This window comes from Strongylocentrotus purpuratus, unplaced genomic scaffold (genome assembly GCF_000002235.5).
Source record: "Strongylocentrotus purpuratus isolate Spur 01 unplaced genomic scaffold, Spur_5.0 spur5_scaffold_12, whole genome shotgun sequence".
Classification (NCBI taxonomy): Eukaryota; Metazoa; Echinodermata; class Echinoidea; order Camarodonta; family Strongylocentrotidae; genus Strongylocentrotus; species Strongylocentrotus purpuratus.
In genome coordinates this window covers 4,904,127-4,924,794 of record NW_022145597.1, presented here as the reverse complement: position 1 = coordinate 4,924,794, position 20,668 = coordinate 4,904,127, and the positions used below count along the sequence as shown (strand labels likewise).

The 20,668-nt window shown below is 39.9% G+C and overlaps 1 protein-coding gene across 2 annotated transcripts in view; it reads left to right on the top strand.

Annotated features, from left to right (window-relative positions):
• LOC591940 (sushi, von Willebrand factor type A, EGF and pentraxin domain-containing protein 1) overlaps window positions 1-20,668 on the top strand; it is a 127,345-nt gene that overhangs the window by 64,602 nt on the left and 42,075 nt on the right. For both annotated transcript variants that reach the window (XM_030981650.1, XM_030981651.1), the window contains 4 exons: window positions 1,504-1,701; window positions 6,973-7,197; window positions 9,022-9,228; window positions 17,848-18,102. In XM_030981650.1, coding sequence (XP_030837510.1) covers window positions 1,504-1,701; window positions 6,973-7,197; window positions 9,022-9,228; window positions 17,848-18,102 — 885 coding nt within the window. The remainder of the gene's footprint in view (window positions 1-1,503; window positions 1,702-6,972; window positions 7,198-9,021; window positions 9,229-17,847; window positions 18,103-20,668) is intronic.

Genomic DNA, 20,668 nt, shown 5'->3' with positions numbered 1-20,668 from the left:
CTGCATTTTTTATTCCAAGGACAATAAATTACTTCTTTGCTTTTCTTTGCTTCTTAGGTTTTCTATAGATTCTCTACGAACAAATAATACTATTCCACAGGCAATATTGATATACAGGCGCTTCTGTGCCCTGAGCCGATGGACATTACCGTACACGTAGCTTTATACATGAATATAGGTCAACTGATAACCTGCACTGCATCCATACTGCATCCATGCCATAGCTGTGTGCATATACAGCACTGTACAGCAAGATATTTTAACATTCTCAGGAGTGTCGTTTGAATATAGGGTAGAATTATTCCTTATCTGAGATATCTCTATTGTATTGGAATGCAAGCTTTTGAAGCATATTTTCTTAGATAAAATGTAAGAATATTTATTTTCTCTTAGGGTAAAATTCTCATCCTCCAATGTTTTTAAACCGTGTGAGTCAAAAAAAAGTTTACACCTAGAAAATTGCTAATTATTTTTAAAATCATCTATGAACAGTAAATTATTATACATCTTATGAAAGAGTGTTTTATTCCAAATCATTTGGTACCATTTTTGTGTGGTATGTTCACGCTTGGATGAACAGGTGGCATTGTTTGCGAGAGTGCAAACTTGACTTGCGCCAAAGTGATGCCTACAGTATGTATTATATTGGGATTAGCGAAGTGAGAGAATGAATTGAATGTATCAAATGAAATGCATTGCATATGTTTTTTGCAAAGGGCAAAGTCACACACACCCTCACACACGCACACAAAAGTTTGTTGATATTTGATATTCGATATTTGATATGTGTGGCATGATTAATTTTGTTAGGGATGTTATTTGAATCCGCAAAGACCAAATTAATACCCAAATCCCAATTGTTTTATTCAAACATCACATAAGCAACTTTGGCGCAAGTCGATTTTTGCACTCTCGCAAACAATGTCTCCTGTTCATCCAAGCGTGAACACATACCACACAAAAATGGTACCACATGAATTGGGATAAAACACTCTTTCATAAGACATATAACAATTTAATGTTCATCAATGATTTTTTTAATAATAAGCAATTTTCTAAGTGTAAACTTTTTTTTGACTCACACTGTAGAATTCACATTTTGGCTAAGACTTTTCTCTTAGCAAAAAGAAAAAGCTCTTAAATTTCATACTTGATAAGTTTATTGAATACAGGCCATGATTTTTTTTAATGAAATGACTATTAAATGAGTATTAAATAAGTTTGAGAGGCTTAATAATTCAAATACTTGTAGTATAGATCTACAGTTTTTGACAATGAAATATATTCAAAATTATTTCCGATGCTGAAGAAGTTAAAGAGTATGACAAGTAAACCTTTATTTTGTTTTTGTTTTTGAAAATTGCAAGCATGTAAAAGATATTTGTATATTCCTAAGGTTTTTAGAATGATGGCATCCAATGTTCACATCAGGTCTTTCTGCTTTGAACACACATTCAGAGTAGCTTTTTGAGATTGTATAATCCTTCTCCATTCATTCCACAGTCATCAGATGCGCACAAGAACTTCTACCTAGTAATTCCCGCTGGGTTGAAAGCTGTTCCCAACTTGTTGGCACAAACTGTACATTGGCATGTCGCCTTGGTTACACTCTGTCTGGGGCAGCGACTAAAAAGTGTCTTTGGGATGAACGGAGCTTGGCTGGAAACTGGCAGTGGATGGGTAACCAACCAGTTTGTCAAGGTACATTTATGCAATAGACTTGTCATTATAAAAAAGGATGATAGTAGTTATGATGATGATGATGATGATGATGACTATCAATGATGATGGTGATAATGATGATGATGATGATGATGATGGTGATGATGATGATGGAGATGATCGATGATGATGATGATGATAATGGTGGTGATGATCAATGATGATGAAAACGATGATTGTGGTGATGATGATAGAGATGATGGTGGTGATGATGCTGATGATGATGGAGATGATGAAAGCGATGATTGTGGTGATGATGATGGTGGAGATGGTGGTGGGGATGATGATTGAGATGGTGGTGGTGGTGATGGAAGTGGTGGTGGAGATGATCAATGATGATGATGATGATGATGATGGTGGTGGCGATGGTGGTGGTGATGATGGTGGTGATGATGATTGAGATGGTGGTGGTGGTGGTGGTGGTGGAGATGATGGTGGTGGTGATGATGATTGAGATGGTGGTGGTGGTGGTAAAGATGGTCAGTAATGATGATGATGATGATTGAGATGGTGGTGGTGGTGGAAAGGATCAGTGATGATGATGATGATGGTGGTGGTGATGGTGGTGGTGATGATGATGATTGAGATGGTGGTGGTGATGATGAAGTAGATGGTGGTGGTGGTGGTGGTAAAGATGATCAGTAATGATGATGATGATGATGATTGAGATGGTGGTGTTGGTGGAGATGATCAGTGATGATGATGATGATTGAGATGGTGGTGTTGGTGGAGATGATCAGTGATGATGATGATGATTGAGATGGTGGTGGTGGTGGTGGGGATGATCAGTGATGATGATGATGATGATCGAGATGGTGGTGGTGGTGGTGGTGGTGGAGATGACGATTGAGATGGTGGTGGTGGTGGTGATGATGATGATGATGATGGTGGTGGAGATGGTAGTGGTGGTGGAGATAATCAGTGATGATGATGATTGAGATTGTGGTGGTGGGGGTGATGATGATGATTGAGATTGAGATTGTGGTGGTTTCAATTCAATTCAATTCAATTTCGGTTTTATTACAAATATACCAAATAAAAAGTCCAAAGACTAACAATAATTGGCTTACAATGTATCATATAAAAATGCATTAAAAACAGTAGATTCAAAAATTCAGTAATAAGTTAAATTACATTGCTCACATTGTATCATATCAAAATGCATTAAAAACAGTTGAATTAAAAATTCAGTAATAACTTAAAGTATGAAGGAAAAAAAAAAAAAAAAAGATTGTAAGTTATAAAATTGTGATAATCAGTTTGTCAGTGAATTGAGAAGAGAGAAGAAATGAAGAGTGAAAAGTGGAAGAGAGGGAGAGGGAAAGGATAACGAGAGAAAAAAGAGTTCAATTCATGACAAAAAAATGTAAGCAAATGAACGAGAATTGAGTTGATTCAGCTTAATGAAGCATTGTAAAAGTAAAATGCACATAATACGGAAATGTCAAATGATACATTAATACGAATGCCATTATGGAATTGTTATTATACTGTTTAAAATTGGTGAATGTCAACGACCTATACATATTGGTGAACATTATTAATGAGTAATTATCACATTGTCAGAAAATTGAGAAGAGGAAATACAAGACAGAAATAGAGAGACAGTGGGAGAGGGGAGGAGGGAAAGGAGAAGGAGAGAAGAAAGAAGAAATAAAGAGTGAAAAGTGGAAGAGAGGGAGAGGGAAAGGATAACGAGAAAAAAGAGAGTTCAATTCATGACAAAAACAAAATGTAAGCAATTGAACGAGAATTGAGTTGATTCAGCTTAATGAAGCATTGTAAAAGTAAAATGCACATAATACGGAAATGTCAAATGCTACATGACTAAGAATGCCATTGTGGAATTGTTATTATACTGTTTAAAATTGGTGAATGTCAATGACCTATACATGTTGGTGAACATTATTAATGAGTAATTATCACATTGTCAGATAATTGAGAAGAGGAAATACAAGACAGAAACAGAGACACAGTGGGAGAGGGGAGGAGGGGAAGGAGAAGGAGAGAGAAAGAGCTAGAGAAAGGGAGGAAGAGAGAGAGAGAGAGAGAGACGGAGAGAGGGAGAGAGTTCGAAAAATGACAATACATAAAACAGATCTTACAAGATTTCAGTTGATCGAATTTAGCAAACGAACAAGAGAGGGAACTGCCGATTGTTTGTAACGCTGGGTTCTGCAACGTGGAAGGGACAAATGATCGGAGTTTCTTAAACTGCGGCAAGTATTCACATGGCGCGGTTGTGGCAGGAGATGGCGGTGTCTTTGAGAACCCAGAAGTGATTTCGCAAATCGCGTGAGGATCTCAACACGTCGGCTATCAAGAGATGAAATGTCAAATTGGTGAAGAAGGTCATCATAGTGAGAGTCAGTCGGGTAACAAATCATACGAAGAGCTCTCTTCTGTACTCGTTCAATTTCAGCAGACTGGCGCAGTGTTAAACTTGTTCCCCAAACAGGTACTGCATACTCTAGTATTGGTCGTATGTACACAGAGTATATGAACACGAGATCCTCCGGTTTGACACCAAACTTCTTGAGTTTACATAGAATGAAGTGGTGGTGGTGATAATGATGATGATGATGATGATGATGATAATGATGATGGTGGTGGTGGTGGTGATGATGATGATAGTAGCGAGTTTTCGCTCAGCAACTTACAGAACTTCGCGGACGCAGAGCACTCAGGTTTACGGCCGTCGCACACAGACCGCCCTGGATAAAATACGTGGTTTCGCTTTTCAGTGAATGCGTACGTATCTCTACGGGGGTATTGCATTTGCAATGCCATTAGGCAATTTTCGTAATGTAACCAAATTCAATGCATACGTCTTTGTGAAGTACCTCGATACAAAATATTTCATTCACCTGATAAGGATAATAGTATTTCAATAGACAGAATCCAAACTGCATACATTAGTTGTTGCCAGTTCAACAAACATTAGGGGTATTTCGCAAGCTCATTGCGGACAGAGAATCTGCGGTTCGTGTGCAAAATCGAGAAGCTACTATAGTAACAGCAGGATAATTGTTTCTGAACAATAACAACATGAATATGGATATAACATTAATTGTTTTAAAACTTAATGATAAATTGTTGAAATTTGATAAAAAGCCGTTTGTGGCTTGGTCGAGACAAGTTGTGCTAGTCGTGTAGTCCCGTCTGTACTTTATTGCGTGGAAGGGAACAGGCCATTTTCGTAATGTAATCAAATTTAATACATACGTCTTTGTGAAGTTCCTAAATACAAATTATTTCATTCACCTGTCTAGGATTTACAATAGTCAGAATGCAAATTGCATGTATTAAGTGTGGCAACAACTAATGTATGCAGATTGGATTATGTCTATTTAGATACTATTATTATTATCAGGTGAATGAAATAGTTTGTATCGAGGCACTTGATTCACTTGGGGCGTCATTGAGAACGCCCGTAGATTTGGTCAAAACCCGTTCTAGATTTCAGGGCCTCAGCGGTCATCCAACTGTTACTATAGTAACTTCTCGATTTTGCACACGAACCGCAGATTCTAATTTCGCAATGAGTTTGCGAAAATTGCCTAGTGATGATGGTGGTGGTGGTGGAGATGATCAGTGATGATGATGATGATAGAGATGGTGATGATAGAGATGGTGGTGGTGATGATGATTGGGATGGTGGTGGTGGTGGTGATGATGATGTTGATGATGATTGAGATGGTGGTGGTGGTGGTGGTGATGATGATGATGATAATGATGATGATGATGATGGTGGAGATGGTCGTGGTGGTGGAGATGATCAGTGATGATGATGATGATCGAGATGGTGGTGGTGATGATGATGATGATGATTGAGATGGTGATGGTGATGGTGATGGTGATGCTGTGGTGGTTTTGATGGTGGTGATGGAGCTGATTATGAATGCTACTGAATTACTCTAATAATGATGGTCGTGATGGATTTATTTATATACAGATTTTATTTTGAGAATCTATGAATAAGACTTTGTGTACCGGGTAGTCAAAATGATGAGAATGAGTTTTGGGGAATATATAGTCATTGGATTTATGATTGGTTGGAATGATCAGTGGTAATAGTTTTATTATTTTATTTTTCTTTAATTATGATTTCCATTTTGTATTTTATTTCTTTTTTACTTTTTTCTTTTTCTTTTCTATTTTCTTATTCTGTCTTCTTTATATCTTTTTGCTGATACATGTTTTTTGCAGTGCACTGATTAAAACAATATTTTTTTCAATTTTGTAAAGTAAATTGAATACTTGATGAATTGAATTTATAGTTATAAAAATAGATGATAATGTACATGATACATGTATTTCGAGTGATTCACCATTGAGAATGCAAAAATCTGTATTTTGTATTTCATTTAAAAAGAAATATTGTGGGTGCACTTTAACATAAAATTTTATGGTATATCATCTTAACCCATTGCTTATGGGAACCAGGGGCGTACGCAGGATTTTTTCAAGGGGGGGGTTTTAAAATATTTTGCTCCCGAAAATTTGAAAATCGCGCCGGCCGAAAAGTCGCTCAGTGGGGGGGGGGGGGGGGGGGGGGGTAAGCGGACACTTTTTTTTTTTTTTTTTGGAGGTCAAAAAAAATCGCAACGACTCAGCCAGCCGAAAAGTCGCTCAGTGGGGGGGGGGGGGGGGGGGGGGTAAGCGGACACATTTTTTTTTTTTTTTGGTCTCGAAATTTCATAATTTGACATTTTTGTCGTTGGGGGGGGGGGTAAGGTCACCTTATTTAGGTTAGCCGTGGGTATAATTTTTTTTTTTTTTTTTTTTTTTTTTTTTTTTTTAAATAATTTAAAAACAAAAAAAACAAAAAAAAAACAAAGGGGGGGGGGTTTTAGGTTTTTTTAGGGGGGGTTTACATACATAAAAATACCAAAGGGGGGGGTTTGAACCCCAAAACACCCCCCTGCGTACGCCCCTGATGGGAACCAGCTGGATCCTCTATTAAGCCTATGTATTGGGGGAATTCATTAGTCATTGAGGTCATTCATGAGAATCAGTATCCTGGGGGTGTTATATTGCATCAAATGTTTGTATATATTTTCAGTAATAATTCAATAAAAATTTGTCTTGGATTTATTAACTTAGACAACTTACATAACTGACAACTTACAGGAAAACTGTGTCATTGTACTCTCTTAGGTGTTGACTTTACATGTAAATGCAACATGAATACAATCATAAATCTTTACAATCATTAACTAACTGCCGTCTGGCTATTTTTTTTTCCAGCTGTGACATGCACTGCATTCCCAGTTGATCGACGTTCAATGATAGTGTTTGGCTGTAACGTCAGTCCGAGTAACCAAGCACCTCAACCCTATGGGACTCGATGCAAGATCTTATGTATCAAAAGTACTACTCGTCCTTTTATGGGATTCTTTCCTGGAGCCCCAGCCTTCCGTACAGCAACATGCCAGGAAGATGGCAACTGGTCTGCAGATACCCAGTGCACAAGTAAGCATGATGCTCAGTCATCTTTGAATGCTGGAAGCTGCCTTTATTCAGCTCATTGACCCTATTCTGTGCTGACAGAAAGAGTTTGTAAGGACTCTCGTGTCATTCTAGCTAGCATTGCTACATGCAGCCTGTTTTCATCAAACTGCTGACACTAGCTCTATTTTCTAGCAGCCAATCACAGCCTGTTATTATTTTGTGCGCTTTGTCCTTTAGCTCCCGCTTTATCTGATTTCAACTTTCTGTTCATTCTTGCAGAAAAGTTTAGTACGGTATGTCTTTTTTCGTTACTATTTTACTGTTATATATGTCCACCAACAGATATCGATGTACATGTATCCAGCTCCTTGCATTCTCTCATATCTTCTAGTAATCTTACTGCAGAAGGCCCATTCTATAATAATTTGGTTTTAATTACCTTGAGTTGCCACATCTGTATCAGTACTGCTCTGACTGCAAGCCTTGCAATTATTATTACCTCACCATTGCCAGGTACCCATTTAACACACCCCGGTAGAGAACAGCAAATGTAGGGAAAACACCTTGTCCAAGTATGTAAGCAGGGAGTGAAGATCAAACTCCAGTCGTTTATTAGAGTCAAGAGCTTTCACTAATATACTGTACATGCACTATAGTCACAGGCTTAGCCAGGATTTTTCAATAGGGGGGGGGGGGCAGACGTGAAGAATCAACTAATGGTTCATTTATGGTTAATTTTTTAAAAAACAGAGCCTCCCAGGTGGTCCAGAGTGACACACCTGGTGGTCCAGACTTTGAGAATCCCTGTTCTAGACTGTCAATCTCAGAAAGAGAGGAAGGGAGTATGTAACTACGTATGTAACTATGTATGTAACTACGTATGTAACTACGTACTATGTAACTCTGGAGGTACAATATGACTTACTTAAAGACATAGATGCCATACTGGAGTTTGAAATGATGACTTCTGGGAGGTGTTTCACAAAACTTTTCATCAGTGGCAAATGACAGTTTTTGTCTCGCCTGCGTAGCAAAAAGCAAGACATAGGCGCCACTTTTCCGGTGGCGACGGTGGCGACGGCGTCAACATTTGAAATTTTAGTATAATTTTAGTATAAGTTCTTATTCAATGAAACTTGGACCAAATGGTTATCAAGTATCCTCAATGATGTTTGTAGAATTTTAGGTAACAAATTCAAGGTCAAATGTAATTTAAGGTCTGCAAAGTGTGGTGTCAACCTCAAGATTTTGAATTTTTAGCATAATTTCAAAAGCGTTTGTTCAAATTCCATGAAACTTGTACACAAGGGTTATCAAGTATCACAAATCATATGACGCAAATTCCAGGTCACAAAGTCCAGGTCAAAGGTCATTCTAGGTCAGTAGACTTGGACTATGTTTTCGCAACCATGTAAGAATTAATAAATCAATTTTTATTATTTATTCATATTCCATTAAAGTTATCAATCTTGGTACAAATTATAGTAAAAAAAATTTCTGATGATTCTTAGCCAATACTCACTTCAAAATGCTATTATATTCAGAGGATTTTTTTTTTTTTTTTTTTTTTTGGGGGGGGGGGGACTGCTAATGGGCCACCCTACCTATAAATAAAGTCCCAACCTCCATTTTTCATCATATCGAATTGCGTAATGCAGGCGAGACCGCCGAGAGCGTTTCCCTTGTTGTTATAAGCTACTGAAATCCTTGCTTCTGATTGGTTATCAACTGATTTGTCACTGATTTTTGTCATTTGTCTTTGCAAAAAGGCTTTGTGAAACGGGTCCCTGGATAGTCAGTCAAGTAATTACCTTGTTCTCTCTTTAATCCTTGATCTCTTTCCAGTTAAGACCTGTCCATCTGTCCCACTTCCTGTTAATGGTGTTGTTGTACGGAGTGCATCCTCCTGCACTGCCAGTACTGTTGATATTGGTACTACATGTGTGCTGGGATGCGAGGAGGGTTTCCAACTGAGCACCGTCGTGGCTGTGACTAGGTGCATGCCAGATGGAACATGGTTGCAAAGGAATGGTGGGGAGTTGCAGTGTCTTGGTAAGTGATGGGGACCAACTCTCTAGGTACCTGTCTTAGTCGAATAATGATAATAATATTAGTGATAGTAATGATAATAATAATGATAATAGTAACAATAATGATGATAATGATAATAATTATGATCATAATAATAATAAAAATAATCATAATAATAACAAAAACGATAATGATAATGATTATGATCATAATGATGATAATGATAATTGTAATGATGATAATAATAGTAATAATGATAATAATGATTATCACAATGACAATAATAATAATGATCATTTCTTCTATACTAGTCTGTTTACTTAGTAGTACATGACCTACAAGACCAGTTTGAAATCTTATATCTTCCTGTCCGGTTGATATGACTGAACATAATTTTGGATAAATGAATCAATTTTTGCCTAGTACTGCATATCATGGCAGTGGCACAGCACATTGACTTCACATTAAGCTATTGTGTTTCATTCAGTTGATTGAGTACACATGGACATGAATGCACATAATGATGGCCAGTATAGTGAAGTTTACTATTGTTATTTTGTTCTGGTTCTCCATCACAACAATGCCTGATCTATCCTACTTTAGAGAGGAGCTTTTGTCAATTGGAGCTTCTTGTATAATCCAGTAACATTAGATGTATACCACTCACTACGCATATGAAGTGTACAGCCGAGTAGACGTGGAAGTCGATCCTTTCACAAGGACCAGCATCCTATTCCAGTCATTACACGACCAAGGACACATCTGAAATTACTCCAGAGGGATCATGAGAAGAAACAAGATAAGAGAGATCTTGTAACTATTAGCAGTCATTCATTATCAAACAGAGATTTGACTGAGTCACGTAATTAGCAACCACAGCAAAATCTCCCATCCATCATGTGGCTTAATGCAAGGTCACTTTCTAACATTGTTCATCTGATTGCAGTGACAGAGACATGGTTTTTAGAAGAAAGAGCTGCTTCTGCATGTACTCTTCAAGGATATGAACAATTCCATCATGATCGAGAAAGCACTGGTGGAGGCGTGGCTCTTATGTACGAGAGGACATGAATGCTACTCGAGTCTTTGAAGTTGTGTGGTTCAGGTTAAGGTCATGCATTTGTGAACCTGCAACTGGACAATGATATTTTTGCTTGTGTTGTTTACTACCCGCCGAGATCTCCTTACCAAGAAGAACTCTCTACCCACATCATCAATATAGTTGATACAATTCGCATGACGTCTGGCAGTGCCTCGTTCCTAATAATGGGAGATTTTAATGACCTGTAGTCTCAACCCATTAAACTACACACTTTACTTGCCAGATTGTTACTCAACCAACCAGAAGAACTGCAGTCCTGGATAAGAACTTTATACTGATGTAGGGATTTATTTTGAACTTCTGAAACGTACTCCCCTTCATATCAATGATTCATCCCTTTCGTATTAATAGGTCATCCCTCATTCACATTCACCCTTTTCATTCACGATCCTTTCATCTGTCTATCTCTCTCTATCATTGGTTTCAATGTTCACCTGACGCAGTCAAGCTTATAGTATAATTTACATATACTATGAGTATTCAAAATATACCCTTTGTTTATGTTTGAATATTCAAGAATACTTTGTGATGTTGATTTATACTTGTATGGGACTATATGAATATTTATTGGTTTCTTCTACTTTGCATGGAATGTATGTGGAATGCTACATAGAATGCTGTAATGCTTTTACACATTAAAACCTGGTCAGTTAACCAGTAGTTATCAATCCTACAACATGTCTGCTGGGCTGCCTCTGTGTTAAGAGTGCTAGGAATTATCTGTTAGAACTGCAACCCTACATTGGTGGCAGTGGTGGTTTTCTAGCCTCTTCTACCCCAGAGCTTCAGGCAGCGTCACCCAGCGGCGGCTGATAGCCAAGGTTTTGGTTATCTTTTCACCCTGATTCGATTGATACATACACGCCCTGCTTCGTGAATTATTTGCTTCCTACTTCAGGTAATTTAGTTCACCCTTTTCGAAAGATGCAGTTTCTACTGTGCTCCTGCCAATGTTATTTTTCATCCTGCTTCAGTAGAATTCTTCCTTCTTTGCGAATTCTTCTACATGCATAATATGAAGTTAGTGGAATTTCTGAGTGAATCAGTGTATTTAGATCCATGTTTTTCAGTGTGAAACCTGTATGGACTTGACACATTTCATAGTGGATTAGATGTGTTCTTGCAATTTCAAGTTTACCAATGCTTGCAATACAAGGCTGACTTTCAGGTATTGGTGAGTCACTTAGATTTAATCCCGGTTCACAAACTCACTCTCCCTCATTTTGCAAGAGCTATCCCTCCTTCAGTAGTCGAGTGTAATTTATCATTTACTGCAACCCATTTCACACCCTTCTTCAATATCATCATGAGTTCATTTTGACTAGATCTCCCTGAGGTCTTTACTGGTAAAGACGGAAAGAATTCTGGACAGTGGGTACGCAGACTAGAAGTAGCAGCTGAAGTTCTTCCCCAGACATAACGCAAACTTCATCTCGTCCTTCCATCCAGACTAGCGGGTGCAGCATTCAGTTTGGGAAAGCATTCCGAGCACAGTACAACAAGAGTACAGTGTGGTTAAAAAGAAAATTTCAGCTGTTTTGGGGAACACCAATTATTTGACCACGTTCAAATCATGTATAGATGCTCGGAAGCGGCAATGGAATGAGGTTTTATAAGTTTTTGCAGCAGCAATTACGACACTAGTGAAAGAAGCCTTCCCTAATTATGACACTGCAGGAAAAGATGGAGAGAAATTTCACAGATTTCTCGCCGGTATCGAAAAACCCCTGCAAATAAAAATTCACGAGATGGGTGCCACGTCTTTAAACGAAGCGCTGGATATTGCTGTGAGAGTTGAGAGAGCAAACCGGATGGGACAACCATCAGTAGCAACAGACTTTACTATAGCTTCAACTTTCCGAAGAGAAATGATGACAGCTCAGCGACACTTGAAAAGGTCTTAAAGCGTATGGATGAGCTGGAACTCAAGCTGGAGAGACACCACTCTACACCAAGACATCAATACTCTGATGATCGTCGTCGCCAACCATCAAGATCACCCAGCCCATATGACTACTAATCTAGATCGAAGCGCCAATATTCTGATGATCATTAGCGCCAACCTTCTCGATCGCTTAGCCCATACCAACCACACTAACGACGCTTTAGGTCGCCCAGCCCCCTACGTCACCACCGCACTCAGAGCCCTACACATCATCGCACACTTCGCGGGTCAACCCCACCCAGGCATAATGCATATGATGATGGTAGATCTGCTAGCCCACCACAGTCAAGATACTCAAACCAAGCTACCTGGCAGTCTTCACGTTCTGACAACCGCCACCCATCTGGTGCAAGAGATACCCTCTATCATCAGTTGAACAGTGAACAACACCGAAAAGTTCGATGACCAGGGAAACTATTGGTAGTTGGTGAGGAGGGTCACTCACTCATCAACTTCACCACTCTTGACCAAACAGACCCAAACTGAAAACAAATCTCATCCTCCATTTACTTCGGCCGTTAATGATCATTCATCTCCTTCACCTCCAGCAATTGTTGACAACTCATATAATTTTGGCTTTTATTGACAGTGTTTCATTTATATCACTGATGAGTGCAGATTTCTACTACTCAATCCCAGAAAGCCAGCGAAGTATATTACAGAAGTGGACAACTCTGGCATCTACGATAACCAGAGGAGGCATTGACATCATTGGCACAACCTCTCCCACCATCCATCTTGGTAACAAAACAACCAGACATATGTTCAATGTTGCAAGGAACATAACTCATCCTTTCGTCCTTGGTTGGGATTTCATGTTCAAACATGATGCCACTCTATCTACTTCAATATTCACTATGCTTGGTGTGAGTATTCCACTGGTCGACCGTCGTCAATATCAAGTACCACTTAAGTGCAATGTTTTGCTGATAGGAAAGGCAACTCTTCCTGAAATGAGTGAGGTACATGTCCAAGGCCGACTTATACCCCCTCAGCCTGATGTGATTCCACAAGACTACGATGGAATCTTTGAGCCCGCCATCCATGAACATCTCCATGTAGCAGGTGCAAGGTCTCTATCTCGATCGCAAGATGGTATCATCTTACTCAGGCTGATAAACCCTTCATTTCAGACAGTACAATTATCTGCAGACACCACCTTTGGGCAATTCTATTCTACTACTGGAGACAGTGAAGAAGAATATGAAATCCTCGACAGTATTGTAGCTGGCACACAGAAAAGTTCATCTTTTCAAGCTTCGTCAATGCTCCCTACTTCAAGTCTGTCCAAGACCGAGTATGAGTGTGCTGAAAGTCTACTCAATTCATACTCTGATGTTTTCAGCAGCACATCCAAGGATATTGGATGGACTAACCTCGCCTACCATGACATCACTACATCAACAGAGACACCAACTCGTAAAAGGGCATACAGGACTTCACCGACTTCACCCATCGTTATGGTGCGAAAGAAGGACAAGACCTACAGGTTTTGTGTTGACTACAGAGCTTTAAATGCAGTTACTGTACAAGATTTGTATCTGATTCCACGACAGGATCATGGCTGCCAACCTTTGGAAAGAGTTTGGAGTGAGACATTGCGAGGGAGCGAAGCGACCAAGCCCGAGAAGCGCCCGAGGGGGGGGGGGGGACGGTAGGGAGCTTTTACAATTTTGCAATTGAAATGGTGCAATCTGGTGCATACTTTAACCCTGATTCCACAAATACATAAGGCAGGATTCAAATAGGTTAATTGATTTCATGAAGTACACTGACCTTGAAAAAATACACAGTCGTAGAGGGCTAGAGCGTGAGAGCATGAGAATTTGGTGAATTGCGTGAGACTGACGCAGATTGCGTGAGAGTTGGCAGCCCTGCAGGATGACTCTATCGATGCTTTGTCCTCCTCGTCCTACTTCAGTGTAATTCAGGCTATTGGCAGATCCCTTTGGATCGAAAGACAAGGAGAAGACCGCATTTACCACTGGAACTGGCCTCTATCAGTTTAAGGTAATGCCATTTGGTTTAGTCAACGCGCCAATGACGTTCCAGCGAGTAATGGAAGCCGTCCTCCACGGTCTCCATTGGTCAACATGTCTTATCTACTTAGATGATTGCATTATACTCGGCAAGACATTTCAAGATCACCTACACAATCTCCGGGAAGTCTTACAAAGATTCCGAGAAGCCAATCTCAAACTGAAACCTTCGAAATGCCAATTCTTTCGAAAGGAAGTAACATATCTAGGATATGTGATCAGTACTACTAGAGTTCGCCCCGATCCAGTCAACACCAAGAAAGTCTCATCCTGGCCTCAACCTAAGACTCCAACCCAAGTAAGAGCATTTCTAGGACTTGCCTTCTACTATCGTCGGTTTATGCCAAGTTTTGCTCAAGTAGCATCTCCACTCACTGACTTGACTCATAAAGGCAAGAAATTCATCTGGACTGATGATTGTGAGGAAGCCTTCAACCAACTGAAGTCGTCTCTCACAAGCCCACCAATCCTTGCATACCCAGACTTCATCAACAAGTTTAGCTTTAATAGCCACTGACGCTTCACAAGATGCTATTGGAGCTGTACTCTCTCAGTTGCAAGATGGCAAAGACCGAGTAGTTGCTTTCTACAGTCGGAAGCTTACAGAGTCCCAGCGTAGATGGTCTACCTACGATAGGGAACTGTGGGCAGTTATCTCATCCGCCATTTCAGACATTATCTTAGGGGCCAAGAATTTAACATTCTCACTGACCATCATCCTCTGTTGGGCTACAATAGTGTACCTATCCAAGACGATGCGACAGGACAGAGAGCAAGATGGATTGTTGAGTTGAATGCATATTCTTTCACCATAACTCACAAGAAGAGCACTTCACATCAAAACGCTGATGCAATGTCGCGTATGCTGGAAGATGTTACACATCTTGTTGGTATGGTGAACACACGCTCCTCTACAACTCAACCAGACCAAGAATTAACCATTCCAAAGTCATCCAACTCAATGGTCGATAAAGCTCCCGAGAACTTTATCCTCACTGACCATCATGCTGATTTACAGTATCATCAGCAACACAACAAAGACATTCAGAGAATAATCAAGTACATCAAGGAAGTACATCATCCAACAGTGAGAGAAGTTCGACGGCAAACCCTCGTCTACGACATCTCCTATGGCAACTCACTCGTCTTGTACTTGAGAATGATCTCTTATACCGACGACGACAAGACAACTCAGGTTCGTCCTCTCTTCAGGTAGTTGTGCCAGAATCTCTTATCCCTCAAGTCCTGCAAGAGATACATGGTAATCCATCCTCTGGACACTTCGGAGTTCAACGCACACTACACAGGGCTGAATCTATGTGCTTTTGGCCATTCATGCCTGTGAGTCGATTAGATCTCCAAGTCCTAATCACCAAGCTCCACTCCAGAACATAAAGACCGATCACCCTCTTCAAATGGTTTTCGCTGATATAGCTGAGCTTCCTACTTCAAGAAGCGGTACCACTATATTTTGGTTGTTGTTGATCACTTTAGTAAATACACTAATATTTACCCCATGCAAGACCAGACCGCCCAGACTGTGGCTGGACACCTATTCGAAGAATACATCAAAGAGCTTGGAGTTCCTGAGTCACTACATACAGACCAAGGAAGACAATTTGAATCCAGACTAGTCCAGGATCTCTGCAAGAGGCTCGGCATTCGCAAATCTCGATCATCATGACTTGTATATGAAAAGCCAAATTGGATGCTCAATCATTATTGATTATTATTAATTAAGTTGAACTGTGCAGATGTAGATTAACATTTTTTTATTATAAAAACCATTTTTGATACAAAGTATATTTTTTGCCATAATTTCATCGAGGTTATTGGAAATATCAGAAAAAACTTTGGGCATCCTATCTGGCACTTCATATACAAGTTGTTCGTAAAGTCATGCGTAACTTTACGAACTCTTTATGAAACATCCCCAAGGTCAGTTAGCCAGTAGTTATCAATCCTACAACATGTCTGTTGGGCTGCCTCTGTGTTAAGAGTGCTAGGAATTATCTGTTAGAACCGCAACCCTACACTGACATAATAATAATAATCCGTTTTTTTATATAGTGCTCAATACACCGTTTCAACAATGTGCCTAAGTGCTTTACAGATATATTATTACCCCAGTCATCGGATTCAGGCTCACCCGCACACAATGTGTGCACATTTTCCACTCCCTGGGGAGCATTCCAGCCAGTCGCCATTTTACAAGCGCACACTTGCTTGTCCAACCACATGAACGTGGGAGGTGATTATCACAACTCTATGATTACTACACCAATGGGGAAGAGTGACCCCATGGTTGTTTCTCTAAAACCAAAGAGTGGTCAGATCCCTCAACAGAGATCACAGTACTTCAGTCGACCTTTTCGAGACTCCTCTTTGCGATCTTTTGGGCAGTGGATAACGCAGGTGGACTGGTCTGAGCTGGACGAGTTGACTGATATGAAAGTTGCCCGGTTCCAACAAATTCTTACAGCTCAGTATAGATTACACTTTGAACAAATCTCCATTGTCCTTTGGCCAAATGATAAAGAATGGTTGAACAACTACATGTATATCAGACGACTGATAAGAACTTGTGATGCACACTATCATCAAGGGGGTGTTTGTGCCTACAATCAAGCTCAACATTTTGTGTAGCTAGAGATCCAAGAAGAATTTCTATGCCCGCAAAATTCAACAGTTGAAACAGAGTGAACCTGGTAAATAGCAGAGAAGGAATCTAACTGGAATGTCCAAACCACTACTTCTGCTGCAGGTTACAGATCAACTTCCAGCAGAAATCGCTCATTAATTATACTGTCATGTTGCTAGGATCCTGTAATGAACTTCTCTCAACTTGGCTGCCTCATTGGCCTACCTTTTCAGGCCTCGTCCTCCAACCATAGATAGGGAGGAATTCTAAAACCGGCTCAGAAGGTTGAATGCATCAAAGGCTGGACACCCCACTGATGACCCCATCTGACTCTTAAAGCAGTTTGCGTATGAACTGTCATTACCCCTGACCATCATCTTCAATAATTATCTTAACAATTAATGGTCACTTTCCAAGCTCCTGGAAAACTTGTCCATGAATCAGAGTCAAGTCATCTACAGTCTCCTGTGAATGCTCTATCTGCATGGAGTGAGTTGAATTCAATGAAACCAAATCTGAAAAATGTAAGGTGATGCATGTAAGTTTCCAGCGTAATGGTCCACCTTCACCAGTGATTACTATTGGAAATCAAGTTTTGGAGTCTGCATGTAACGTCGCTTCTGCGTGCTATAACTCAAACCTTAAACTACAGTCCAATGACGTATCTGCTCTGTGTACAGTGTGTTTTATCCAGCATGTTAAAAATGCTGAAGGAGAACCTATATTGCTCTTAAGGTCTATCCGAGGGACTTAGCAGCAGCATTAAAACATAGAATAGACACCTGGTAATTCATCCCCTTCTCAAGAAATGTCCTTGTTTACTGCATATATATATATATGCTCATACATGTACAAAATGAAATAACTATAACTCCTCAAAACCCATTGTCAATTGATGCCCTTGTTTATAAAGATGTTGCTCCACCTACGTTTGCTGCTCGTTGTCCTCGGAATGTGTCTGTGACAACCCAGCCATGTACCATCAAAGCAAATGTGACCTACGATGTCCCAGAAGTTACGGATAATGCAAGTGCAGTTACGATGGTAGATCCCAATGTCAATGAAACCTTGCCTATTCTGCTCTCAAGAGGGCGTCATCAGAGAATGCACACTGCACGGGACAGAGCTGGAAATGTGGCAGCATGCCTCATCAACATCAACGTTGTAGGTGAGTGCTCCAATATTTGCTCCTCAAAAGTATAGGGTTAGGTTTGAGTTGCAACTCTGTTATAGGTAAGCTTAGAATTAGGGTTAGGGTCTAGATCATGGTGCGCGTGACTTGTGGTGCTTGCAGTCAGTCGGAGTGACGCCTGACTGTTGCAAAAATATATATTAAAGCAGCAAAATCAAGAAGTCGCAGTCGAAGTTGAGCCCAAAACGTCTGCTTAACAAACAGGAAGAAAGGGGAATTTAACCGTTATACCATTATATATGATTCTAAACCTGAGCTCTAAACAATAAGCTTACGATGAGCTACCAATTTTAAATTGCCGATCTCTGGAAACATCTTGTTTTTGTTTGTTTGATTTTCACTTCGACATTTGGACATTTAATTCCCATGTTTATTGCACCAAAATAACTACATATAAATTTAACTCAAGTGTAATTGTACTCAGGAATTTTACTAATTTTTTCAAATTATGATTGATATATTTTGGAATAAAATCCACCAGCTTCAGGGGGCTCTGCTCTGCCCCCTGGACCCCACCCGCTTTCGTCTTGGTCGCCACGCTCCCTCGCAGCACAGTCAAACATACAGGTTGGCACTTCAACTACAAATTGCAATAAGAAATACAATGAAAATGCTGTTATTGCCTTTTTCTCAACTTTTAATTCTTCCGTTTGAGTTGGCTTATTTCCAACTTGACATATTATCAACATAGATAAGAAATCATATAGAAACATTTCTATAATTCCGTTCGAGTTTTAGCGGTAGCATATTTCCAACTTGACATACTATTAACATAGATATAAAATCATACAAAAACCATTTACACATTTCCGTTCGAGTTTTTGCGGTAGCATATTTCCAACTTGACATATTATTACATAACATAGATATGAAATCATATAAAACCATTTCCATAATTATTTGTTTGCAATGGCGGAAGGCGACAGACTGCGATTCCACAAATATGGGAACCCGAGGGTCACGGGTCACGTGACCAGCTGGGAAGACGGTGCTCTACCCAGCAGGCCCAGTTTCCTGGGCCATTGGTTCCCTACACAAGATCTGGTAATCGCAGCCTGTCCCCACCGTCGGTTCATGGCGCTCTTGGCCATTCCTCTCCTTGAGGCATACTGGAAATGATTATAGTTCAGGAACGAAACAAAAGAACAAAACCCTCTCATTTCGGAATACTAAGACTTCCGGAACAGAAGCTCCAGCCAATAAGCCAAAACCGGCCGACCCTGTCAATAATGTAGTCCAACCAACCATCACAATAATCAAGCCCAACAAACCATCCATGTCAATAAACGAGCCCAACCAACCATCCATGTCAATAAGCAAGCCCAACCAACCATCCATGTCAATAAGCAAGCCCAACCAACCATCCATGTCAATAACAAGCCCAACCAACCAACCATGTCAACAATCAAGCCCAACCAACCATCCATGTCAATAAGCAAGCCCAACCAACCATCCATGTCAATAAGCAAGCCCAACCAACCATCCATGTCAATAAGCAAGCCCAACCAACCATCCAAGTCAATAACAAGCCCAACCAACCATCCATGTCAATAATCAAGCCCAACCAACCAACCATGTCAATACAACAAGCCCAATTTCTTTCTTTCTTTCTTTTTTTTTTTTTTTTTTTTTTTTTTTTCTTTCCACAATCTGCATTGATTTCCATGAATGTTGTAGCCTTAAAAGAACAAAATCACACAGTGATTAACAGATTGTGTACCATTAAAAGAACAATAATGAAACATAATCAATTTGACAATCCCCCCCAAAAAAAGAAAAACAAAACAACAAAAAGCAACCTAGCAAATCTGATGTAGAAACCGAAGGAAAAAAAAAAAAAAAAAAAAAAAAAAAAAAACAACAAACAAACATGATGTCAATATCATAAAACAAGCCCAATTAACCATCAACCTTGTCCACTACTACAGCCCCATCGTGTCACTTATTCAAGCCCAAACTCTAAGGCAATGACATACGCAGAACTACCAGTCCGGGCAAGTACCACTCCGGTCTCCCTATATACACTTTCTCAATAAAGGACCGCCCCCTCCCCCTGACAACCTCCTACCCAATAATCATGAGCCTAATCCTGCCCGTCCACAAGTCAGCAAGGAATTGAGGGGAGGGAGGGAGGGAAAAACACGACCAACTCAAACGAAGTATTAGCTGAGAATGACCCATTGATTAGTAAAAATACACGTCGTGGGAAACACTTGCCTTGCGACCCCGATATGTATTACAAAAGCGCGCCTATCATTGATATTTACCAAACACGCGTGGTAAAGATTCGGCTTTGTGACCTCAATGTAGGTTACAAAGAGATGCGCCTATGTTTGATATTTGCCGACCTGCTGGGAAACATTCGGTTATTGACCTCAAAATCATTTTACAAAAGAGGCGCGCTATCGTGTGTAGTCACCGGCTTGCCGCATATTTCCGGCCTACACTATTGCATTCTATTACAATTGGGTTTATTTTGATAACATCAAAATAAACGTATTGCAATAAGAAATACAATGAAAATGCTGTTATTGCCTTTTTC